General features: G+C 46.0%; 1 protein-coding gene across 1 annotated transcript in view; it reads right to left on the bottom strand.

The window, feature by feature from the left end:
* Positions 1-27,167, bottom strand: part of GTF2A1L (general transcription factor IIA subunit 1 like) — a 986,845-nt gene that overhangs the window by 671,354 nt on the left and 288,324 nt on the right. Inside the window, exon 4 of the mRNA XM_069234044.1 lies at positions 23,462-23,517. Within this exon, the coding sequence (XP_069090145.1) occupies positions 23,462-23,517 (56 nt within the window). The remainder of the gene's footprint in view (positions 1-23,461; positions 23,518-27,167) is intronic.

The raw sequence follows: 27,167 nt of genomic DNA, 5'->3' as shown, positions 1-27,167 counted from the left end.
ATTTGCGCAGTACTAAAACCAATAAAAGGCCAAAATAAACACAATAAAAATCTTAGACTATATTTAAAAAAAATGGGATAATATCTATAAAATTACATAAAGATGCCAAAATTCTAATATGGGGAATAGGAGTTATGAATTTTAAAGATTTAAGTAAAACTAGAACCAAAAAAGCATTAAGTGCCAACCAAGGTCAACTGGTCATGAGAAAATAGTTCCTAAGCATGACTTAAGGCTGATTGTGATGGAATGTGGGTTAGATTAAGGGCCCAGGTTCAACCATGTCAGACGTTTTACCTTGTGGCTTAGTCTTAAGAAATGAAGTCCAAAATCGTCAGCAGATAAAGCAGCAGGCTGTTGCTGATGAGGGTTCCACAAGGTCGGATAGCCATTGAAAGAGTCCAAGTGAAGTACTGTTTTTTGGTGGGAAAGCTCCGAGTGGGAGAAATCTGAATTTTGCACCCAAGGAAGGTTCCTCACTACTGAGAAACTTTTAGGCAAGATGTCTATGTTCACCCTTTTTTGGAGCTTGGGTACTTCCAGCGGGGCAAGGCTGTAGACTGAAGCCAATGATGGTTCCACTAGGCCAGATACATTCTCCACGAGGTCAGACTTACTGCTGTGGAAAGCTTTGAGCAGATGAAACCAGAATCTTCTGGCCAAGGTGCATTTCCGTTGGGCTGATTGAATTGGCAGGTCTGTCCTGGACCAGCAGACATCTTTGCAGCCAATAAATCCCAGGTTTTTCAGGATATTTGCAGGCGTACAATTTGACTTAACCAAGGGTCCCAGACCTCAGGTACAGTACTCAATCCAGTAGAAGCTACCAGCAAGGTCCATGGCATGTGCAGTTGGAATTGGTCAGCTGGGTGGCTGCAGGAAAAGGCCTCTTGTAGCTTCTTGTGCCCCAGGAGGTCAGCCATAAGTCCCTTGGAGTTCACTTCATTATCCTGGGCATCCAAGAGAGCAGGTCCTGTCCTTAATGGTCCTTTTCAGGTCTCCGATAGCAGGTTCAGTCCTCTTCTGATCTTCCTCAGGTTCAGTAGTGTTCTGAGGAATGCACAGGGAATGCCACATGTATGCCTGGCAGTGGCTTGCAGGTGGTTTTGACTCCTGGCTCCTTCCTAACCAATGAGGTAAAAGTTTTCAGTGATTTCCCTACCAATGTTTGCAGCATTTCAAGTGTGTCCTACTGCAAACAATCCCACTTTTCCCGTCTTTGTCTACACTTAAGATTGTGAAACTCTCCTCCGCTTGGGCAGAGCCTCACCCCAGAGGTGTAGCCAGAGAAATTAGCATTCTATCTGCTGTGGTCACTTCGAACCTACTCCCCACAGGTACTGGTGCCTGCCTCACTATGTGAACAAAGAAGAGGCATTTGCAGGTGTCATCTGACATATGCTTGTGACAGGAGAGTCCCATTTGAAGTTACTTAAGTGGATACTGGCCATATGGTCATGGAATAGAGAAGAATAAATATTTATAAAGGGCAACTTACACTCCCAAGGGAGCATCCTGGCGCTGAGTGGGGAGCCAGGAAGCTTATACGGAAAGAAACCTGCCTAGGGGGGAATAAAATTAATACAAAGAGATAGACAGAAACCATCCATGGGCATAAAAATCCATGTCTAAGACTGTGTTCTGAAAACATGCTTCCAATAACATAAAATTTAATTAATGTTTAAGTGAGTGGCAGAGAGAATCTGGGACATTGAAAATCCATACCTTTAGCTGTTTTCTGTAACATGCTTCAGATTCGATAAGTCTCAGTCTTTGGAACATAGGACTGCAAAAGATTTGTCACCTTTGATTTGAGTACGAACTTAGGAAGTTTAAGGAGGTTGGCCGAATAAGATCTAAGGGTCCTAATGGTGATATAGTGTGTGCATCCTCCAATAAGATACCTCGGACCTCGGGCACTGAATGCTCTGAAAGTAAGCATCAACATGTTTAAAGAACCCTCTTATGGCCAGGCAACCAGTGGAGGGTTTTCAGGGTAGCTGATGCAGAGGACCATCGAACCATCTGCCTGGCTGCAGCATTTTGTACTACCTGAAATATAGCCGTTGCAGTAATCAAGTCCAGGTGTTATCATTGCTACCGCCAAAGTCTTTCTAGCTGATACCAGCAAAAAATAAAATATTTTTTTCAAATATTTCATTAATGTAAGACATGTTCCTGCCACAATAACAGTTTGAGGGCTACAGGATAGTGAGGAATCAGATTTTATTCCAAAAATTTTCACTCCTTCCACCATGGCCAGAAGAGGGGACACCGAGGAAGGCCACCAGAGCTGGGGGGTCAAAAACGTTAACATTCCAGAGTAGCATAATCTCCATCTTGGCAGTATTCCATTTTAAATGATTATGCTGCATCCAGGAAATAACTTTGGTTATGCAACATATAAAGTACGATTCTGAACTGGTGGAAGCTTTTTCCGAAGCCAAGATAAGCTGCGTATTGTCAGCATAGGATGTAGTTTCGACTTTACAGGTGGAAATCAACAAAATTAATGGAGTTATATAGATGTTGAACAAGACGGGGCTCAATCAAGAGCCTTGAGGGTCTCCTGGGGTAACTGTCTTTTTGGTTGATGAATAAGGGCCTAAAACAACTGTTTGCTTGCGAGAGAAATTATTTGAGCCATGCCAGGACAAGATGAGACATGACAAAGCTCTGAATACACTGCAAAAGGATGTCATGAGAAACTGTGTCACTGCAGCCAACAGATCTAATAATGTCAGTACTGCATTCTTCCCAGCAACTAAAGTAAACTTTAGCGTGTCAGCAACTTTCAGTAAAGCTGATTCCTTAGAGTGTCTGGGACGGAAACCAGACTGACGAGGACGGAGAATGAATGTTTGCTTCTTCCAGGTACACCATCAATTGACTATTTACCAGTTTTTTAAATAATTTTACCAAGAGCAGGAAGAACCAAAACAGGAAGCAGGTTTGAGAGAGTGGAGGGATCTACTACCTGCTTTTTCTGCAAGGGTTTGACGATAGCAGATTTCCAATCTATCGGAACCTCAGCTCTAAAAAAAGAGTAATTAAAATATTTGTTTGGTTAATAATGTCAACCATTTCATGTAGAATAAATACAGGACAAGGGTCTAGAAGGGAACATGATTCACAGGACAGGATTGCTTGGCATGACTGGGCTAAGCTAATTGGGTTAAATGACTGCACGGAAGCCGTAGTTAAGAAAGGCAGCTTTTCCAGTAACGACCTTCCTGTATCGCTGGAGCTAAACTCCTGTTTGATATTAAGTATTTTATCCTAAAAAAAACAGGGAGATTTGATCACATAAAATTTGAGATGAGGGAATTTCTCTATTTAATGCTATAGGTTGCAGAAAAGACTTGGCAATAGTAAAACTAGTTTTATAATCAGTCTTTGCTTCCTCAATCTGTTTGGAGAAATACATCTTTTTTCTGTCTTAATCTGGCTATGATAGGTTTTTAATGCCCTTCTAAAGTGCTGTAGATCTTAAGAATTATATGTGTTACACCATTTCTGATTAAGCTGCAGAGGGTCGTGACTTAGGCTTTTGCCTTAGGGGGCTTCTAGGGCACGATCATTAAAAACATGGCTGATTCAATTTTTAAACATTAAAACATCCTTAGTTAGGGAAAGAGGCAGATTGCTCTTTAGCTAAATTGGGATTAGTTAGCAGCTTTCCCCATCTCCGAGTCATTGGGGGGGGGGGAGGCATTGGATCAGAGGGGGGGCTGCTTTGTCGTGTGCCACTGGATGCTGAATGGTTCTTATTTGCAACCTGTGTAGTGAGAGTACCTCCAGTAGTCTTTAGAGTTTGAAAATCCATATTGCTTAACTTTTAGAACTTGGGATCACTATGATCAAGTGTTTTTGAATGGAGCAATTGTGTTTCAGGTAGTTACTAGACCCATTTTTTTCTTCTCTTTTACCATTATCAGTGTATTGATTAAACATTATTATATTTTTACAGGAACATCTTAGAACTGGAACTGCAAAATGTAGTTTATTTCAAATGATGACTGTTGAATGAGAAATCAACAGATCCACAGTTTAGCAATGTGAACAGAACAACAATATAAGGTATAGAAGATTTATATAGGTTTATGGGGGTATGATGAAGTGCAATACACAGCAATGTATCTAAAGTGTTCAAAGTGTATGGATTAGTTTGGGACAGATTGTTTTTCCTGTTTCCATGTTATATAGAAGCGGGAGCCTCTCAAAAATTGAAATGTAGGACATGTTAGAGTGTAAAACATCTTGCATAGTGAATATGATTTTATAAGTGGTATACTAATAGGGTTTTTTATTGAGTATTTTTCTTTAATATAAATGGGGTGTAATAGTCACATGTAGATATTTGTAGAGCTTTGCAATGGTGTACATGTATTGTATGTGGTTGGCTTTAAATAATTTTAATATACATATATATTTATGTTATATGTATATTATGTGCTTTGTAGCCCTGAAGAAGTCCTTTTAGGCGAAACGTGTTGCCTACAAGGTAACTACAGAAGAAAAACTTAAATCAATTTTATTGAAGAAATATGAATAAAATAAATCTTGTTACCAGGAAAGTGATCTTGGGAGCCTGTGCCTTGTACATATTAATTGTTATATTATAGTACTTTATTTTATGTGAGTGCAGAATCACAAAGAATAGTTCTGTAGTTGGGAGTTTTTACCTGTTTGAGGATTAGGAGGGCTGGTCGTAATGATTCTAATACCACTAAATGTTAAGTGTACATTTCCCACTAGTGTGATGCAGTGCGTTTTTCTATTGCCTCATCCGTCCATTAAGTTTCCATATTTCAACTTCTTTAAAGTACTTTTCCTTAATATTTATTAAAATGATCTCTTCACAAGTAAACTAAACTTTTAATAAATATTATAAAGGGCCCAAAAATTGTATTTCTAGCTGTTTCCTAACCACAGATAGTATTATCAAATCTAAATCATCCAACACAGTATTTCCCAATGGAACTGCCAGCCTTCATACAGTGAAAATAGCTTTCACCATTAAATTTCTACATGTCCTAGTTTTAGATACCATGTACCCGGCCTTATGGGCTGTAAGGCCTACTTAGGGATGATCTATTAATATTTAAAAGGAAGTTTAAACATGCCAAAGGGTTTATTTTGTCAGGTTGAACTGCATTTTGAAGGCTACAATGGAAAGCTTGAAACCATGTCTGCACTGTCACTGCAGTGGATTACACAAAAGGCGCTACAGTCCACAGCCACTTAACTTCTAGGCCAGGAGTACACCATGTAAAACATACTATGAACCTATAGGTAAGTTCAATATGAAAACAGGGTTACGACAATTCAATTATGATAAAAGGGGGAGCACAGAGACTTTCCTGCTGGTTAGCAAGGGTAATATGAACAGCATTCTACAGTAAGCAAAAAGACATTAGGCAAAAATAAGTTAATTTCCTACAGCAATTAACAGCCCCTAAAATTTTCTGCAACAGTCCTTCATAATACTGAACTATGAACTTGCCTAGTGAAGGCCTCTTTAACAGTGCTTGTTGACCAATCTTGGGTCCCTTCTTACTGAAGGCTGTTTTTTCAATGTACTTGCCCTCTTCTATTTCACCCACAAGGTGAGAAATTCCTCATCTGCTTAACTCTCTCCTTATACGGTTGCTCTTCCTTCCCCTCCTTTTTAATTTATCAGTCGTATAAAATATTATTCCGATTGTGGACCCACTTTTTTTTTTATAAAATTCAGGCTTCTCAGGGCGGTTCTGCTGCATTTTTCTTGCTTGTCAGGGTTTTTGTGACACACACAGGTAGTTACTCCTCACGTCTCAGAGTGCATGAGCCTGGTGGGCCTCTTCCTTGTGCCCTCTCTTATCCGGTCACAGAGCTGAACAACAGAGGTCAAGGGAGCTCAGAGCTTTCAATTGGTTCCTGCTGTATCTCGTTAGAGTCAGCACTAGTCTCCCTCTGCTGGTGCCATCTTTACAGTGCTCTCATCCTCTCTTTACCAGTTTTGCCTATTTCACCGCTGTTAGAAAAGGGGTCTTTGGTTGGCAGTCAGATTACCCCCGGTCCAAGCAAGGGCCCTCATTCTAGTCAGGGTAAGTAACACACAATCCAAAATATCCTGTGCCCACCCTCTGGTGGCTTGGCACTGGGCAGTCAGGCTCATCTTATAAGGCAATGTGTAAAGTATTTGTGCAATAAATCATGCAATAACAGTATAGCACCACAAAAATACACCACACAATGTTTAGAAAAATATATAATATTTATCTGATAAGATGCAGGTCAAAATGATTCAAATGCAATAAGTAGATGTTGAAAATATCACTGTCAAAATGATATAAAGTGTCTTTAGTCTCTTAAAAGCAATTAATATCTCTTTCAAGCACAAAGTACCTGGTTTGCGTTCAAAATCTCCGCGAAGAACCACAGAGGAGGTGGTGCGTGGAAAACAGGGAGGTGTGCGTCGATTTCTCGGGCCACACACAGCGATGCGTCGTTTAGTTTTCACGTAGGTAAGGCTTTGCGTCTATTTCCGGCACTCGGTCGTGGATCCTCTTTGGGTTGCAGGGTTTTCGGACCCATCTGGGATGATGCGTGGATTTCCAGTGCTGACAGGACAAAGTCACAGTGGCCGCGTCGATCTGGTGGGAGTTGCGTGGAAATTTCTACGGTACGGCAGGCGCTGCGTCGACTCCTCTCTGGAAGTCGGTCCGCGTCGTTCTGGCTCAGCTGTGCGTCGATCCAGTGGGCCATGCGTCAAATTTCCATTCGCTGCGCTGGTGCTGCGTCGATCCGGTTCGACGTGCAGTGATTTTTTCATCGTGATGCAGGCTGTGCGTCATTTCTGGCAGGCTGTGTGTCGATTTTCGCCGCACAAGGAATCCTTCTTGCAGAGATTAAGGTGGTCATTACAACCCTAGCTGTCGGTGTTAAAGCGGCAATAAGACCGCCAACAGGCCGGCACATTTTTTTTTTTTTGCAATTACGACCGTGGCGGAAACCGCCAACAAAGACAGCCACTTTAACACTCCGACTGCTAAGGCGGTACAAACAAACAGCTTGGGGTCACCGCCAACAGACGGGCGGAAGACAAAGTAACGACCACATTATCACAAACTACCAATCTGCCACCTTTTCCGGGGCGGATTCACCGCGGATAAAAACATGCCGGAAACAGGATTTCGAAGGGAAAACGCTCACCTCTACACACCCCACGAGGAACCAGGACACCATGGAGCCAGAACTCCAAATACTCCCTGCGATAGTCTTCCTGCTCCTCTACCAGGAGCACGAACGCCGGCGGCGAAGACCACGGTGAGTACTGCACCTACGACACAGGGGAGGAGGGAGGGGAAAAACAGGGACACACACACGCAACACCCCCACCCCCACCCACTACAACACACACACTAATACATATTAATACATGATAGTTACACCCCCCCAATCCCCCTGGAAGAATGCAAAGACAAAAGGAAATAAGTGCAACCATTGTAATATATTAAAATCAAGTAGGCAAAAATATATATATATACACACCATAAACAAAATATACACCAAGCATAGTAGTCCAGGTAGTGCTCCAATTAAGTCAGTGGAGCACTGGGCCCATGCGGTAGGGGCGAGGCACACACAAGATCCCCGACCATGACTGAGAGAACACTACAGGGGCATCAGAGAGCAAGAAAACAGGCACCTCAGGGGGAGGGAAAGGGGGGGGGCACCTCAGCCGGTTGAGTGTACAACGCCAAATCCACAAGAGGGCCACATGCCCACTGTTCAATCCTGGGGAGTGCAAAGCCACAGTCTCTCAAGTCTCTAGAGTGGGTGGGTTGCCCACTGTTCCATCCTGGGAAGTGCAAAGCCACAGTATCTCAAGTCTATACAGTGGGTGGGTTTCCCACAATTCCATCCTGGGGAGTGCAAAGCCACAGTCTCTCAAGTCTATACAGTGGGTGGGTTGCCCACTGTTCCATCCTGGGGAGTGCAAAGCCACAGTCTCTCAAGCCTCTACAGTGGGTGGGTTGCCCACTGTTCAATCCTGGGGAGTGCAAAGCCACAGTCTCTCAAGTGGATAACAGTCTCCACTGATTCTGGAGGGGGCTTTGTGCCTAGAGTACTTCATCCTGCTAAGGACAGAGGTAGTGGATGACAGTCTCCACTGATTCTGGAGGGTGCTTTGTGCCTAGAGTACTTCATCCTGCTAAGGACAGAGGTAGTGGATGACAGTCTCCACTGATTCTGGAGGGTGCTTTGTGCCCAGAGTGCTTCATCCTGCTTGCGATGGACTCAGTAGCATCAGAGCCCTTGGCGCTCATAGGCCAGCGGTGCTTGGTGCGGTGGTGCCCTGTTCAGCGGTGCTTGGCGCGGCGGTGCCCTGTTCAGCGGTGCTGGGAGCGGCGGTGCCCTGTTCAGCGGTGCTGGGAGCGGCGGTGCCCTGTTCAGCGGTGCTGGGAGCGGCGGTGCCCTGTTCAGCGGTGCTGGGAGCGGTGGGCTCCTTTGCAGTGACTCAGCTGCTGGCGGTCCTCTCTGTCCCAGCGGGGCTTGTGCTGGCGGTCCTCTCTAGCCCAGCGGGGCTTGTGCTGGCGGTCCTCTCTAGCCCAGCGGGGCTTGTGCTGGCGGTCCTCTCTAGCCCAGCGGGGCTTGTGCTGGCGGTCCTCTCTAGCCCAGCAGGGCTTGTGCTGGCGGTCCTCTCTAGCCCAGCGGGGCCTGTGCTGGCGGTCCTCTCTAGCCCAGCGGGGCCTGTCCTGGCGGTCCTCTCTTGCCCAGCGGGGCCTGTGCTGGCGGTCCTCTCTTGCCCAGCGGGGCCTGTGCTGGCGGTCCTCTCTAGCCCAGCGGGGCCTGTGCTGGCGGTCCTCTCTAGCCCAGCGGGGCCTGTGCTGGCGGTCCTCTCTAGCCCAGCGGGGCCTGTGCTGGCGGTCCTCTCTAGCCCAGCGGGGCTTGTGCTGGCGTTCCTCTCTGGCCCAGCGGGGATGATGGCGGTCTCCTCTGCCGTGCTGCTCTTCCCAGACTTTCCTTGTTTCTTGTGGCCCTTCCCCACCTTGGAAGGTGTCGCAGCTGACTCCACACTCCCACGGGACCCATGGGAGCGGCTTTGGTGGCTAGAGTCTTCACCCTCTCCCGCCGGGCACTGGCCAACTTTTGATGCTTCACAGGTGGTGGGGGACTGTCTGTGCTGTGGCTCCGTGCCACACTGGCTGCCCTTGTGGCCGGTGAACTCCAGATTCCAGTGACTACAGGCACCACTGGTCCCAGAGATGTTGTGGCTGAGGTGCTAGTTCGGGACCTAGGAGACGGACGGGGTGGGGGAGGTGTGGGAAAGAGGTCAAGGTTGGATAGGAAAAGTTTTTGGGAGACACTGGGATGGGTAGCTGGAGGGGGTTTGGGAGTGGAGGAAGAGGTTGTGGTTGTAGGAGGTGTTCGTTTGCTGACTTTGGGTGAAGGTGCATGCACTGGAGGCTGTCGTGAGGTGGATGGCTGTCGGGTGGGTGTGTGCCTGCGTTTGTGTATCTTGGGAGGTGGCGTCACAGACACACTGGGAGAGGACAAAGGGGACGTGTGAATGGTAGTGGGAGTGGTGAGTGCACGTGAGCGGGGTGTGGTGGTGGGTGTGCTGGTGATGGCTGTAGATGTACTGCATGCAGGTGTGAGTGGAGACGAGACTGGGAAGGAGGAGGGAGACGAGGAGGAGGGGGACACAGTGGGGGCAGTGGATGTTGCTATGTCTGAATGTGTGTGATGCTTGCGTGAGTGCCTGTGGGATGTGTGGTGCTTATGTTTGCCAGAGCTTCCCTTGTGTGTTGACATGTGTGCATGCTGGTCTGTAGGTGTGCTTGTGATAGGCTACAGGGGAATGGGTCTGGGTGGAGGAAGTTGGCGGGGGAGGCTAGAGACAGGGACAATGGCTGTCATCAGTGCTGAGGCCAGAGTCTGAAAAGCTCGCTGAAGGGCCGCCTGACCAGAATGAATGCCCTCCAGGAATGTATTTGTTTGTTGCAACTGCCTCTCTACACCCTGGATGGCATTAAAAATGGTAGACTGCCCAACAGTGAGGGACCTGAGGAGGTTAATGGCCTCCTCACTGAGGGTAGCAGGGGTGACTGGGGCAGGGGGCTGAGGTGCCTGGGGCGAAGGTGATGCCCACCCTCCCGTGTGAGAGGTCACGGGGCAAAGGCTGAGGGGCTGCTGGGAGGGCGGTGCTGGTAGGGGGGGTGGCGGCTGACACAGATGTTGCCGCCACCACAAAGGAGCTCCCATCAGAGGACGAGTCCGTGTTGCTGGTCTCAGCTCCTGTCCCCGTCGTGGAGCTCCCCTCGCCCTCCGTCCTACTGGTGAAGTCCGAGTTCGTAGTGTGGCCCTCCATGGCCATGTGGGATGCAGCCCCCTCGTGCTCCGGTGCCACTGCTCCTCCGCCTGATGATGCTAATGCACACAAGAACAGAGTGACCACAAAAAGGGGGGGCGACTGAAGAAAGACATGTTGAGTGCATGCATTACGGCTACCGTTGGCGGGCACGACAGACACAGAAGTCCCTTGCACTACGCCGCGCTCTTGGGCTCCACTGTTCAATTCCTGGGAAATGGCCTACTAGGCTATGGATGACATCTGCACACATGGATGACACAGGGCCATGACTAGGTGTACTTAGCACTCTACAGAGGTGGGGTGGTGTGCCACATGGCCTGCCTTACGGAGGGACCTTGCCTACGGAACTCTCACTGGCCTAGGGAAACCCACAGCCCACCTCCCCCACCCAGACCCCTCCACTGCGCGCAAAATCAGCAGGATGAGAGTGTACTCACCCCCTTGTGGCTGCTGTGATGCCCTCAAGCGCCCATCCAACTCCAGGTACGCCACCGCCAGGATCCTGAACATCTGGGGGGTCATGGTGCGACGGGCACCCCTCCCATTTTGGGAGGCCATCCCCACCTGAGCCTCCGCCGTCTTCTTGCTCCAGCTGCGAATGTCCTCCCATCTTTTCCGGCAGTGGGTGCTCCATCTGTGGTAGACCCCCAGGGTCCGGACGTCATTGGCAATGGCACGCCAAATATCCTTCTTCTGGTGGGCGCTGACCTACATGAATTGCACAGGGGGAAGAGGAACTTATTACCAACTGCACGGTCACAGTAATTGGCCCCCATCCCTACCCTTGCCATGTGGCACATGCACTCACCATTGTTTCATGCACGCCACAATCTCCCCCCTTCTTACAACCACCCCACTCCACACAGGCATAGCCCATACAGCATGCTCTCAGTGTACTTACCTGTTTGTCTGGAGGACCGTAGAGTAGTGTGTACTGGGGGAGGACCCCGTCCATGAGTTTCTCCAAGTCCTCCGATGTGAAGGCAAGGGCCCTTTCCCCAGACGCACGAGCCATTGTCTCTTCCAGACCGAGGTCACAGCAGCACTTGCAGTGTAGGTCCTCTCCTGTCGAAGATCAGGTATCGAGTGATTGAACAGATAGAAAATGGTGGTCACGTCCGCGGCGGTGCGTACCGTCACCGCCGCCGTACATCGTCATTGGCTCCTGGGACCCATAGGGTCCAATGTTTACCAATTAAGCACTGCGCTGCGGTCTTCGACCGCCTACCGCGATGGTGTACAACACCAGCGCAGTTACCTCACATCCAATTGTCCCACTATACAGGTCAGGCAGCCGCCATTTCAGGGGCCTACATGGCTTCATTTTTAACTGCGTGACACATACCTAGGCCTAGCCTCAACACACATACAGGCCAATTTTCGGATTATGATTGGTGTTCTGTGTAAGCTGTGGGTACGTACCTGTGAGTTGTTTGACTCTGTGCTTGCTGTTGTCCTTCATAGGCACCCTCCGCTGGGACATGTGAGGAGATGGCGGCATCCTCCAGTGTATCGACTGTTGGTGGACCTGTAGACAATGGAGGAAAGACATGTGATCGTCACCTACAGGCTTGACTGTGCCACAATCCAGGAACTGTGTACCCAGCTGGAGCCAGACCTGATGTCAGCTATCCGCCATCCCACAGGAATGCCCCCTCAAGTGCAGGTGCTGTCAGTGCTCCATTTCCTTGCAAGTGGGTCATTTCAAACAACAGTGGCTATAGCATCAGGGATGTCCCAGCCTATGTTTTCCAACGTGTTGTCCAGAGTGTTGTCTGCCCTGCTGAAACACATGCGCAGCTACATCGTTTTCCCTTAGGTGGAGGATTTGCCTGCAGTGAAAGATGATGCCCTGGGACATATCCCCAACATCATAGGTGCCATTGATGGGACCCATGTGGCTTTGGTACCCCCCCACAGGAGTGAACAGGTGTACAGAAACCGGAAGAGTTACCATTCCATGAATGTACAGATGGTATGTTTGGCAGACCAGTACATCTCCCATGTGAATGCCAAGTTCCCTGGCTCAGTGCAGGACGCCTACATCCTGCGGAATAGCAGCATCCCTTATGTGATGGGTCAACTCCAGAGGCACTGTGTGTGGTTTTTAGGTGAGCACCTGGAAGCAAGACAGTGAGAATGGTTGTCTGGGTCTGGGGATATCCCTACAGGTTAGTGTGCGTCTAACAGTTGTCCCTCGCCATTTGCAGGTGACTCGGGTTACTTCAAACTGTCATGGCTACTGACCCCAGTGAGGAATCCCAGGACAAGGGCAGAGGAACGCTACAACGAGGCCCATGGGCGAACACGGCGGATAATCGAGCGGACCTTCGGCCTCCTGAAGGCCAGGTTCCGGTGCCTCCATATGACAGGTGGATCCCTATTCTATTCACCAAAGAAGGTGTGCCAGATCATCGTGGCCTGCTGTATGCTTCACAACTTAGCTTTGCGACAACAGGTGCCTTTTCTGCAAGAGGATGGTCCAGATGGCGGTGTTGTTGCAGCTGTGGAGCCTGTGGACAGTGAAGACAAGGAAGCAGAGGAAGAAGACATGGACAACAGGGACTCAGTGATCCAGCAATATTTCCAGTGAGACACAGGTAAGAATACAAACCAGCCTACTACATGTACTTTAACACTACTGCCTCTCTACTCTCTGTTGTTTTCACCCAGTGTATGGTCACTGAGTTGTCACTTTCCCTTACGATTTCACAGATGTGTGTCCCACAGTGTGACTTCTGCTTTGATTAATCATGGACTACAGCTGTGTGACATAGGTATGTTGACATTACAAATGAAAGAGCATTTTGCCACAGTAATTGCTAATACACTATTCCGAAATCATAGACTGTTTGACAGATTGTTTTGTGCTTTAAGGGTGTTTATTTTAGTGCTCAATATTGGAGGGAGTAGCAAAATGGTGAGGGGTGATGGCGGAGTAATGTCCATGGCAGAGTCTAGTCTATTAGTCTCACAGGTGCAATGCCCAAATGGGCATAGGAAGTGGAGCTGGGGCAATTTAATGATGGACAGGGTGACAAAGTGGGACAGAAGGATGACAATCAGGGTGGTCTCCTTTCTTGGCGGGGGTCTTGGCATCCTTCTCTGTCTTTGTCCTGGATCTCAGGGACCGTTTGCGAGGTGGTTCTCCCTCTGCAGAGGGTGGGGTGCTGGTGTGGTGGTCCTGTGGCGTTGCCTCCTGTCCACTAGCGCCGGCTGAGGTGGTGGGCAGTTCATCGTCCAGGTTAGTGTCAGGGGCCCCATGTAGTGCCACAGTGTCCCTCCTGGTGTTGAGTACTTCCTTAAGCACCCCTACGATCAAATCAATCAAGGATTTATAGAGCCCACTAATCACCCGTTAGGGTCTCAAGGCGCTGGGGGGGGGGGGGGAGCTACTGGTCGCAGAGCCATGTCTTGAGGCGTTTCCTGAATGTCAAGAGGTCTTGGGTCTGGTGAAGGTGAAGCAGTAGGGAGTTCCAGGTCTTGGCAGCTAGGTGAGAGAAGGATCTTCCTCCGGCGGTGGTGCAGCGGATGCAGGGGATGGAGGCAAGGGCAAGGCTGGCGGAGCGAAGATTGCGGGTGGGGGTGTGGAAGGTGAGTCTGTCGTTGAGGTAGGCTGGGCCTGTGTTGTGGAGGGCCTTGTGTGCGTGGATGAGGAGTTTGAAGGTGATCCTCTTTGATACTGATAGCCAGTGAAGGTCTCTGAGGTGGGGGGAAATGTGGTCACGGCGTGGGATGTCTAGAATGAGGCGGGCGGATGCATTCTGGATTCTTTGCAGTTTTGTTAGGAGTGTGGTTGTTATTCCTGCATATAGGGGATTTCCGTAGTCCATTCGGCTGCTGACCAGGGCGTGGGTGACAGTTTTCCTGGTTTCGACGGGAATCCACTTGAAGATTTTGCGGAGCATGCGGAGAGTGTTGTAGCAGGAAGAGGAGATGGCATTGACCTTCTGAGTCATGCTGAGTGTGGAGTCCAAGATGAAGCCTAGGTTGCGTGCGTGGGTGAGGGCACGGTTCCTAGGGAGGTGGGCCACCTGTCATGACCACACAAACTTGCCAAGTCAAATCAAAGAAGTGCATGAGAAAAGCAAAGAGATATCCTCAGTGGAGACAGCAAAGCCCAAACTGGAAGGTTTGCAGAGTAATCTTGCGCTTATTTCAAAGGAAGAATCAAGAAGAGAAGATCCAAGATGGCCGCTGTGAGTCCTGAAGGTTAGTTACAGTTCTAGTCTTGCAATCGGTTGGTTGCTAGGTTACGAGTTCTCCAGCTGGAAGCCTTGCACTTCAACTGAGGTCTGACAGGAATCAGCGTGTGGAGAGAGAGCGCGCTTCAGAACAGAAACTCCTGTGAGGTAAAATTACATTTGAAGATTATATTACAGAAAACGGATAAATATTGTCAAGGTTTATTCGAAGAGTTTGATAGTAGACCGTTCCCGTGGAAATCGGCAAGGATACAGAGTTAATGTATGAATTAACCTTATGTTTACAAGGTTCTTGTTTAAGATATTAAAGTCAAAGAAAAAATGAACTTAAAAGAGCAAGTATCTACAAATGTCAAGGTTATAAACAAAGGCCAAGTTTAAAGGAGAAACAAACTGTTAACAAATAAGCATTTACAAATTCAATGGTAATAAACCAAAATAGAGTTTAAAAGAGAAACAAACTTAAATAAACAAGCATTTACAACTACAAGTTATCGACAGATGTCGAAGTAAGGAAGGAGAAACTAACTGTAATAAACAAGCATTTACAAATACAAGTTATCAACAAATGTCGAAGTAAGAAAGGAGAAACGAACTTTAATAAACAAGCATTTACAAATACAAGTATTGGCAGAAGTCACAATAAGACAGGAGAAATTAAATAACATAAGCTGATTTGAAGAACGCATTATCACCAACTATATATATATATATATAGCAACATAAAACCAATCTCTAACAAAGGTTGAGAAGTCCTTACAGAATCAGTAATAAGCATTTTTTTAAGAAGAGCTATCATTTATAGAGAGAAGCAAGGCTACAGAGAACTCAGGGTGAGTGAAGAAATAATAGAATTAAAGAGAATTAAGTGTTGAGAGTAGAAAGTGAAAAACTGATGTTGTATGTCCCTAGTAATTGCGACTGTGACTCTTGCAGGTGCTGTATCCAATCTTAGATGTGAAGAGGCAGACTGAGTACTGGCGTTCATCATCTCTGTGGCAGTCTCTCTACCATCCCATTCCCCTTTCCCCCTCCGGGGTACTCAGCACGAAGGATTAATATTCGTTGTGAGCAGCTCGGGTCGGGACTGAGGAGTTATCTTCTGCTTCTGAGGAAATCGAATTGAAGTATCCTGACACCACCAGGAGTCATTCCAAGTTGAGGGGTTGGTGCCAAAGATGAGGATTTCTGTCTTGTCTGTCTTTAACTTGAGGTGGCTAGATTCCATCCAGCTGGTGATGGCGTGAAGTCCATTGTGGAGGTTGTTCTTTGCAGTTGTAGGGTCTTTCGTGAGGGAGAGGATGAGCTGAGTGTCGTCTGCGTAGGAAACTATGTTGATGTGGTGGGTTCGTGCGATGTTGGCGAGGGGGGCCATGTAAACGTTGAAGAGCGTGGGGCTGAGCGAAGATCCTTGGGGAACGCCACAGATGATTCTGGAGGCTTCTGACAGGAATGGTGGGAGGCGGACTCTCTGGGTTCTGCCTGAGAGTAATGACGAGATCCAGTTGAGTGCCTTGTTGCGGATTCCAGCGTTGTGGAGGCGTGAGCGGAGAGTGTGATGACATACTGTGTCGAAAGCTGCGGAGAGGTCCAGGAGGATGAGTGCTGCTGTTTCTCCTTCGTCAAGCATGGTCCTAATGTCGTCTGTGGCAGCAATGAGTGCAGTCTCAGTGCTGTGGTTTCTGCAGAATCCGGATTGGGAGGTGTTGAGTACCTTGCTGTCTTCCTGGAACCGGGATAGTTGGCTGTTTACAATTTTTTCGATGGCCTTGGCTGGGAAGGAGAGGAGGGAGATCGGCGGGTAATTCTTGGGGTCGTCTGGGTCTGCCTTTGGTTTCTTTAGCAGGGCATTGATTTCTGCGTGCTTCCATCTTTCTGGGAATGTGGCTGATTTGAAGGAGCTGTTGATGCTTTTGCAGAGGTGGGGGGGCGATGATGATGTTTGCCTTATTGAAGATTTGGTGTGGGCAGGGGTCCGATGGTGATCCGGAGTGGATGGAGGCCACGGTGGTAGCAGTGTTCTCTATGTTGACGGGGGTCCAGGTGTGGAGGAGTTGGGTGTTGCTTGGAGCGTTGGGTTCTTGGGTGTTTGTAGTCAGCTGGTGGGTCTGGGGTTTGAAGCTATTGTGGATTTCTTCTATCTTTCAACGGAAGTGGGTTGCCAGTGAGTTGCAGAACTCCTGTGATGGCGGGAGTTCGTTTGAGCAGGTCCTGGGGGTGGAGAGCTCATTGACGATGCCGAAGAGCTCTTTACTGTTGTGAGCGTTGGCGTTGATGCGGTTTTTGAAGTGGGCCCTTTTGGTGGTGCGGTTTGATGGTGGCTCAGGGTGGAATTGATGGATCGGAGTTCCTCCCTGAAGCCCAAATACTGTTCCTCCTGCAGGCGCTGGGTCTCCTGAAACTTGGCCAGTACGGTTTGCCATCGTCTCCTGGGAGTGGTGGTAGGCTCCCATGATGTTGGAGAGGGCCTCGTGGAGAGTGGGTTCCCTTGGCATGTCCTCCCCCTGTTGCACAGCAGCCCTCCCAGTTCCCCTGTGTTCCTGGGCCTCCGCCCCCTGGACCGTGTGCCCACTGCCACTGCCCCCAGGTCCCTGTTGTTGTTGGGGTGGTGGGTTAGCCTGGGTTCCCTGTAGTGGTGGACACACTGCTGATTGACGTGTCCTGGGGACGCAGGTATGGGCCCGCTGGGTGGGTTCTGTGCTGGTGTTTCCAGAGGGGGGAAGCTCTGTAGTGGCCTTTGACTGTGTGATGGGAACAGACTGTCCCGAGGTCCCCGATGGGACGGGCTGGTCATCTAGATCCAGTTGGACAGAGGTGCTGTCATCACTGTGGTGGTGTGGACATGTGTGGACCCTCCTGTCCGGTGACGTTGGGTAGGGGTCCTGCAGGGGTATAAAAGGATGTTTATTACATCTGTGTGTGGCATGGTGTGCAATGGGTGGGTGACCGTGTACCCCAGTGCTTGCATTCCTGTGTGGGACCTTGTGTGATGATGTTTTAGGGGGGTGTATGGGTATGTGCAGTGGACATGCTTTAGTGATGTTTGTCCATGCTTTGTTGTTGCATACAGGGCTTGGTGTTGGGATGGGTGGTTTGTGATGTTGGGACATTTGTGAGGAGCTGGAGTGATGGGGGTGGGGGTGGGGGTGAGGGTGGGGGTATGTGATAGCAAGCAGGTAGGGTGGGGGATGTAATAGTTAAGATTTGACTTACTAGAGTCCATTCCTCCACCTACACCTGCGAGGCCCTCAGGATGCAGAATCGCCAAGACCTGCTCCTCCCATGAGGGAGTCCTCTGAACCGCAAGGTGGTGTCTTGAGACCACGGAACGCACCTTCCCCCGAAGGTCGTTCCACCTCTTCCTGATGTCATCCCGATTTCTTGGGTGTTGTCCCACTGCGTTGACCCTGTCCACTATTCTGCGCCATAGCTCCATCCTCCTAGCTATGGAGGTGTGCTGCACCTGTGATCCGAATAGCTGTGGCTCTACCGGGACGATTTCCTCCACCATGACCCTGAGCTCCTCCTCAGAGAACCTGGGGTGTCTTTGCCGTGCCATGCGGTGGTATGGGTGATGTGTGGGGTGGTGTGTGGGGTGATAAGTGTGCTGATATGTAGTGGTGTGTTGTGTGAGGTGCTTGGAAGTTATGTGGGTGATGGTGTTCTGTGCTTGTGGATGCTAGTATTGTTGATGGTGGTGTCTCTCTCTGGCCTTCTCTCGGTAATTGTGGTCATAAGGGTTTGTGGGTGTGTGTTTTATATTGTATTGGGTGTGTGGGAGTGGTGTGTGTATGTGTATCAGGTGTGTGTATTTCGAATTGTCCTATGTGGCTGTGTTTTGGAGATGTGTGTGTATTTTGAGCGCAGCGGTGTGTACCGCCAATGGAATACCACGGTTGAAAGACGGCCGCGTGGATTCGTGGGTCGTGATAGTGTGGGCGTATTTCTGTTGGCGTGACAGTGGAGGTTTTGTTTTCACCAGTTTATCACTGACCTTTGGTGTGGCGGACTTGTGTGGGTGTCTGAATATTGCCGGATTCCGTGCTGTGGGTCATAATAGCTGTGGCGGAATTCCGCGGCGGTGTGTTGGCGGTCTTATGCATGGCGGTAAGCGGCTTTTACCGCCAATGTTGTAATGACCGCCTAAGTCTTTTTGGTCCTGAGACTTCAGGGAACAGGAGGCAAGCTCTATCCAAGACCTTGGAGAGCACTTCGCAGCACAGCTGGAGAGCAGCAAGGCAGCAGTGCAACAGCAAGACAGCAGTCCTTCACAGAAGTCAGTCAGGTGAGTCCTTTGGGCAGCCAGGCAGTTCTTCTTGGCAGGTTGCAGGTTCTGGTTCAGGTTCTCTTCTCCAAGACGTGTCTGAGTTGGTAGGGGCAGAGGGCCCTGTTTAAATACCCAAATGTGCCTTTAAAGTGGGGAAGACTTCAAAGAGTAGCTTAGAAGTGCACAAGGTCCCTTTTCAGTTCAATCCTGTCTGCCAGGGTCCCAGTAGGGGGTGTGGCAATCCTTTGTGTGAAGGAAGGCTACTGTGCTTTGACATGTAAGTGGCAAGCCCTCCACCCTCCCAGCCCAGGAAGTCCCATTCAAAATGCAGATGTATGCAAGTGAGGCTGAGTATCCTGTGTTTGGGGTGTGTCTGAGTGAATGCAACAAGGGAGCTGTCAACTGATCCCAGCCAGACGTGGATTGTAAGGCACAGCATGATTTAAGTGCAGAGAAATGCTCACTTTCTAAAAGTGGCATTTCTAAAATAGTGATATTAAATCCAACTTCACCAGTCAGCAGGATTTTGTATCACCATTCTGGCCATACCAAATAAGACCTTCCTACTCCTTTCAGATCAGCAGCTACCACTCAAACAGTATATGAGGGTAGCTCCAATGTTAGCCTATGAAAGAAGCCGGCCTCACAGCAGTGTAAAAATGAATTTAGGAGTTTTACACTACCAGGACATGTAAACTACACAGGTACATGTCCTGCCTTTTGCCTACACAGCACCCTGCCCTATGGGTTACGTAGGTGTAGGGGGTCCCTAGTCCGGAAATGGAAAGAAAACGCTTTAGGCTTGTAGGTCTTTTATGAAGTGGGTTTTTATTTATATACTTTCTTCATTTAGTCTTTTTTTTTCACTTTCAACTCTTATAGGTTCTTCCCCTTTCTTCTGGGTTTTTTCTTCCTCTTTCTTTCTTTTAGTAGGTATTCTGTTCTTTTCTATGATAGTTATATACTTGGTAATGTTTCTCCTTTTCTTTCTTCACAGGGGTTCCAGCTTGGGGTGACGTGCCATTGTGGAATGCCCGAATGAAAAACAAAACCGAAACCAAAGGTAAGTGGCCTGGTCTATCTTTTATTTAAACATTTATAGGGTAAGGCCCTTAGTGCAGGTGACAAGTTAGGGACTCTCCTTATAAGAGAGAGTACTAGTGTTCGTAGAGCGGCAAAACCAGCGTTCTGCTGAATGGTCAAACTCGATAAGTTTTTTAGCGGACCGTTTAACAGGGCGTCCTGTCCTTGTGGGTGAAACCCATCTATGTGAGATTGAAGACAACAAACAATAAAATGAATGTGCAATAAAAAAAAGAAACGGATAACTAAGGTAGCGATCCCGCTATGAGAAGGCCTTTTTACCAGCCGTACCCCGAGGGGCTTAGTAAACAGGCACTTACCCGTGTAAGCCACGTCCCTCCAGGGATGTGGCTGGTTACAGTGGCGGCCCGGGCTTCCCGGGCAGTCGACTCGTGTTGTAGCGTCTTGGACGCGGACATCTCCGTCCCCTGTAACTCTTCCGCCCTTTGTGTTCTCCTCTTCCACCAACGTTGCCGTCCTCTCTTCCTTCACAACTCCCAGAGCATGCGTGCCTTGCCCTCTTCAGTTTTCACTTTTCTCTTCTTGCATCGGGTCGACGTTGGATGACTTCACATCTGACGATCGTAAGGTGCCTCTGGGGGACTGTTCCTTGTTCCCTGGGGTACTGTAAGTAGTCAGGGAATCGTCAACCCTGCTACACAAGAGCATACCTTAGGGGTGACTTAAATGTCGAAAAAGGGGAGTTTTAGGCTTGGCAAGTACTTTTAAATGCAGTGAAACTGCACACACAGGCCTTGCAATGGCAGGCCTGAGACATGATTAAGGAGCTACTTAAGTGGGTGGCACAACCAGTGCTGCAGGCCCACTAGTAGCATTTAAACTACAGGCCCGGGCACATATAGTGCACTTTTTACTAGGGACTCATAAGAAAATTAAATAATCCAATTGGGTATGATCCAATGTTATCATGTTTAAAGGAAGAGAGTGTATGCACTTTAGCACTGGTTAGCAGTGGTAAACTGTGCAGAGTCTTAAAACCAGCAAAAACAGTATCCAAAAAGTGGAGGGAAGCAGGCAAAAAGTTAGTGGTGACCACCCTAAGGCTGTCAGGTGTAACACCCACGTTTAGAGGAGACTGGAAATATATACGCCACGTCCATGCTGACTGAAATGCTTTCCTGATCTTCCACTTTGGACCTCACCCCTCTGGATCACCTCAGCCCCCCAGAACGCAATCATCGATGCAAGTGATGTTTGGATCATGCCGCAGACCTCACCGCTTTAGATCATTCAGGCACCTGAATGCAACTGTCAATGTGAGCACTGCTAATGGCCTTTGTACAAGCTGTTATGGATTAGGACTCTTAACAAGGTAATCATATAGCATGTTTCTAGCAAGAAAGTTCAGTGGACACATTTCTTGTAGTGAGAAGCTGCCAACAGTCTAAATCTCTCTGCCAGAGTTGCTTTCGCCCATGGAAACTGATGATCATCTTTCACCAACAACCTTAAATACGTTCTCATTGAACTAAATATGGGACTGGAGAATCTTGAGTGGGAAATTAAAAACCTTTATGGACACAGACTGAAAAAAACTGCATCAAGTGGAATAGATCAAACATAGTAATATGGCACACTTGTTCAAATAATCTATTTTTACTCCTAAATCTAATTCCACAATTAGAGTTTCCCACTAAAAACCGATCATTTGCTTTAATGTTGTATTCTAAAAGGTAATGATATAATTTGTGTGAGGCAATAAACATCCACTTTTACGGAGCTGAAATTATATCCACATTCTGAATGGAGGAGGGACTGCCATATATGGACATATATTTGACTGCTACACAAGTTTCTCAATTTACCATGTAGTTTCAATTATATTTCTTTGAATCTATCTGGATATAAATAGAACATAATCTTATGGGTGACGTCAAAGAAGTTCCACAGATACATGACCCCTTAATTGAGGTTAAGAGGAATCCAATTTTAGCCATCAATAATGAATACTGTCATGTGACAGGTGCATTAGCCCATCCACACAAACACATACAATTGCACATCCGTACAATTGTGTGCACAGACACACACACATACACTTCTTTATACGTTTGAATCAGGATTAGAAAAATAGATGATATGGTACAGGGCAGAAAGATGCAATTTCATTTAAAGATCTGATAAAGGTCTATTATCCAATTCATCACAGAGGTATGTTGACCAAATTTAGAAAGCAGTAGGTTCACAAATGAAATATACTTAAATAAAGTATTATCTGTTAAATTTAAATCTGGGATAATGGAATCCTACATCATGCTGAGGGGGTCTAGATTGCTGGGAGAGTTGGTATTGATTGTTTTCTACTTCAAACTCATTCATAATACAAGAGGTGCATTCTTAAGAGTTCATGCCTATGATTAAGGCTAGATAGGAATATAACTTTACTTACAAATTACTGAAGGCTTAGTCAGTCACATTTGCTGTCACAACGAAGGTATTTTATACTCAAAATATGCATTTGTGAAAGAAATAGAAGACTTAAACATTTGGCTAGGCAGTATTTTGAGATCAGTACCAAAACACCCAGTTGGGTGATAGCCCCTTGCAATGCTGCTACTCTGAAGTTGTATAGCAGTAAGAAAAAATCTAAAGAACTTCATGGTTGTAAACGTACCTAGTTTTTTTAAGAGGTGCAATAAATTACAGGCACTTTCTTCACAAACAGTTCACTGCTTTAACAATGACAGTTGAACAAGGAAGATGGCTCAAATGGAGGTAATTATCTAGGTACAGCCAGCTAATAATATTAACTAAATGGTGTCATTGGCTTTATATGATTCAACATTTCATAGACTGAACTTTTAAGACCTTTTAAATGCCATTTGGGGTTAATTTCTTCATTCCTTGTTACCAGAGCATACAAGTAAAAGAACAGATGGTTACTTAATTGAAACAAGCACTTTTTTACTAGATGGTACCATTGATTGTTTTTTGGGGGGGGGGCTTTAGATAAAACAGTTGAACTCCTAGAATGTCCCTGGGATGATGCACTGATTATTAATAATGATGAGCATCTGCTTTGTTTTGTGGTTTACAGGTTATGTTGCTATTTTTATTTTCTTCAAGTTGTATTAATTTTACTATAAGCCCAATAAAAATAGATCCTTAAAACAAGTGATACGTTATGAACATTTCTTTAGTTTGTGGCAGTGATTTCATCATGTACAGTGCAGTCTATTTATTATAGGTTGACTTCAAACTGTTTTTTTAATTTACATTTTTTCTTTTACACTAAAAGACATTTCATATCATAATAGTATGTTATGAACGAAAATGTATACATTCTTTGTGACATGAAACTTTTTATGTTATCGTGGCTATATTTGACAAAAAAAATAATTTTATGCACATGAATCTTATACACTGATCTATCAATAGTTGCATACAACGTGACGTAGCAACAGCACAATACACATTATCTTCAGATTTAAGGCAGTGCAAACTTTAAGGCAAACAAAAACAAACAGCAGACCATCATGTCTTGCTCCATAGGTTAAACGCATTAAAACTGCAGCTACATACCAGTTCGGCTGAAGAAAAGTTATGAACATTCCTACCAGCAGGAATAACCAAAGATGCTGAAAGAAATTTTGAAAAATAGGTTAACCAATGAATTATGTAAGAGAGATACATCAATAACATCAACAGGACATCTGGAACTAATTTTTCTTTCCATTTCTACCTTCAATATCTCCCCCATGTCCAGACACTGAAATAAAGTAAATGCAATGGTTTAGGCTTCACTAAATAGCACTAAGTAAGACAAAGTACAGATTATCAGATCAAAGGTCTTTAATGCAGAGTGTCTTTAACAAAATACAGCATCTCTACACAGCCTAATTTTTCATTGTGGTTGAGCGCTGACTGCAATGCATTCAGTCCACTAGTTCACAGTGGGTTAGGCTTTAGGTAACTAGGTAGGCCTGTTAATGACTTTCACTCCTAAATAGTAAAACACTAACTCCCCCAGGACCAAAAAGGCCAAGCTCAGCTGATAGGAAACCCAAATTAGTGCTCACAATACCTAGTGGCTAGTCACAAAGTATTCAAAATGCCAGATAAAATCAAAAATATTTGGAGGTGGTGAGGGCAAGGGGAACAATACTAAGAATCAGAGGGGCAAAACACCAAAAACAGCAATACCTGCTGCTCAGCTGAGTCAGTATGGAGAAATACACAAATCATTGGAATACGTTGTCCTTCAGCTAAAGCATCTATTCAGGACCACTGTATTAAACGTGATAATGTAGGAGAAACATATTTGGAAGGAGACACATCCTAGCCTCAATTATGTGCATGCTAGGCTATGTGGACATCTTTTATTTTTATCAATCGCATATTCAGTCCATGTGCAGGAAGGGGTGGGTGGCATGTATTAGTGACACACTATGGGAAGGGGATTAAGGAGGGATGGACTGATCTTTCGATCTGAACTCTAGATTTGCACAAAGTATGCATCTACGATCATTCTTGAATGTCTTTTTGCGCCTACCTTATGGGTACATGGGAATTGAGATATCTGTCCTCTAGAGACATGCTGAGAGTTCTAAATAGGGGCATGTGCAGGCGAGGTTCTTACTTTTGTCAAGGGGTCTCAGAAGTTGTGGAACAATAATTCTTGTAACACAGAAATTGAGTGCAATAGAAGTAGCCTTCAACTCTTGAAACTAGTTAAAGAGGTTGAGTGGAACAACAGCGAAGGGCTTGAACAGGTTGGAGGAAAGGATTTTAGTCTACTCGAGAGGTGGGATTAAAATAGGTAGTGGGGTCTGCGACCAGAGTAAAGGACATGCAGAGTATGACTAGAAGGACAAAAAGAGAGCTAAGGTGCAGGTATTAACCTGTGCTCAGCCCTCTGGTATTTTGGAACAGAGCAGTGAGGCTTAACGTAGAGGTAATGTGTGAAGTACTAATGCAACACTTCAAATAGTAATAAATTAAAACATACAAAAAGAATGCTACACCAGATTAGAAAGGGGAAGACAAGCATTTTAGCACCGGTTAGCAGTGGTAAAGTGTGCAGAGTCCTAAAGCCAGCAAAAACAAAATCAGCAAAACAGGTGGTCTGAAGGTAAAACATTAGGGGGAAAGCCATGCCAAGGATGCCATGTCTAACAGTCACAAAAAACGAAACCTACTACAAAAAGCAGAATATACAGATATATTAAATAGGTAAGCGACTGGGTTAGGAATGTTTAGGTTATGTTTAGTGGCTTGAGTAAGGTATGATTTGAAGGATGATTTAAGATTAGCTACTTTGAGTAGGGCAGTGGTGAGGACTGAGTAATTGTTACCGGATGGGTTAAGGTTAGGTTAGGTTGGTGTTAGGGTTAGAGAAGGGATGGTGTTAAAATTAGTTTAAGGGTTTGATTAGAACAAAAGAAAGTGTAGCACATGTTATGAGAAGTGAAGGGTGGTGCAGGAGGTGTTATGGGTGTATCGCTGTCTGCCATATAGTTGCAGACATAATTCGGCCTAAGCAGGGGAGAAAATCAAGTATTAGGATTAAGGAGGAGTTAACAGTTGGGTATTTGGTAAGGAGTTAACATGTCGACATAAAATTCGGAAATGCAATGGTTAAATATTCAAATGTTTGCATCAGTTATTTTTTTTTATAGAAATACCGGTTAGCCACAACTTCTTTTCACCTTTAATTCACTTAAATCCACTGTTCACATTCAATGTGTTGGTCCTGTGATTTGACAAAGACAAGCTTTGAAAAGATGTACTAGCCTGGATTAAAGTCACTGTCCTAGCTCTTCCTAGCAGCACACCTAGCAAGTGCCTGAAAAAGGAAAGCACCTGATGACTTTACTTGTAAATGGTGGGGAGAGGTTTGTAGGATAGATACACCACACGGCTACTAAACATATGTAATCACTGTTTGAGTTTAGAGTAAAATGTCCAAATCTCTTAGAATTTTTTGATTGTAAATACAAATGTCAAAAAATCCCATAGAAACTAAAAATATATCTTCTAATCAATAATCACAATAATGTGCTCAAGGATACCTCACTATTAAAGAAGTGGCTGGTGGTTATTGTGTGATATGTGTTTGAATGAAAAGCTGAAGAGCTATGTGATGTGCTATGTGCCATTTTGTTATAGTGTACGGAGAAATGTAATTTTGTGTGTCAAAGCAATAGTGTGGGTGGTATCATGTAATGGATGCTGTAATGTACTACGGTAGGATGATCTATAATGTCGTATAGTGTGGCATGTGGTAGGTGATCTGGTAGAATAAGTAAGAATGTTGTTGCATAAGATAATGCAGTGAGGAGTGGGGTTTTATGGATAGAGAGAGTTTTGATGTCATGTATGTGAGATACTGTCATGTGCTACTGCGTAGTATGGACTAATGTGTGCGTGTTTCAACTGTTGGTATGTAGGATCAGTTGAGACAAAGTGAATGTAGGTTCCTGCCTGGGACATAATGGTGGGCCAACCTTTGACAGTAAACAGAACCTTTACAACAGTATTCCCTGTATATCATACAGTTTGTAAAATTGTACTATGAACTGCGCAGCAAGCCAGCGGGGTGTTTTCGAAGCTGGACTGACGTGATCTTATATCCATAAACATAGGCACATTCTAGCTTTCTGGTTCTGTACTCTCTGAGGCCTAGAATATATTATTGGTTGACTGATATATACTACATTGTGATCATACAGCTGAGCATCACCTCAGCACGACTGAGTTCTATACAAAGATTAGTAAGCAGGAACAAAGAAGACATTTGACAAATTTGTTCCCCTAATGAATGCACTGAACTGAGTAATAAAGTTAAGGTCAGAATCAAATTTGAACTCCGGAGTTAGCAAAAGACAAAGTCTATTAGGTCACTTGACCATTCAAGAGAAGCAATTCAAGGACAGCTCTCTACGTTAAAAAAAGACTTGATCTTTGCTCCATCTAAACAAATGAAAATTTACTTTATTCAACAGCAGATCTGGTCTAGTCACTTTGCAGTATTTACAGGTTTGGCTGAGCTGCTATCCAGGTGGATCTGGATCTAGAAATCATCAGCTTAGCTTTGTAACTAAACCTCCAATAAATTCAATATTTGCTATATGGACCCAGTATAACAATCAATGGGTTCAGACTGTTATTAGCCTCAATGGACCCAGGCAGTTATAAGCAACATGCATCGATGCTGGCCTCAAGCACTAAGGAGTCTTAGTGGCAGCATGCATCAATAGAGCAAGACATTACAACTTTAAAAAAAAAC

Source organism: Pleurodeles waltl, chromosome 5, assembly GCF_031143425.1.
Source record: "Pleurodeles waltl isolate 20211129_DDA chromosome 5, aPleWal1.hap1.20221129, whole genome shotgun sequence".
NCBI classification, from domain to species: Eukaryota; Metazoa; Chordata; class Amphibia; order Caudata; family Salamandridae; genus Pleurodeles; species Pleurodeles waltl.
This window is presented reverse-complemented; position numbering and strand designations above follow the sequence as displayed.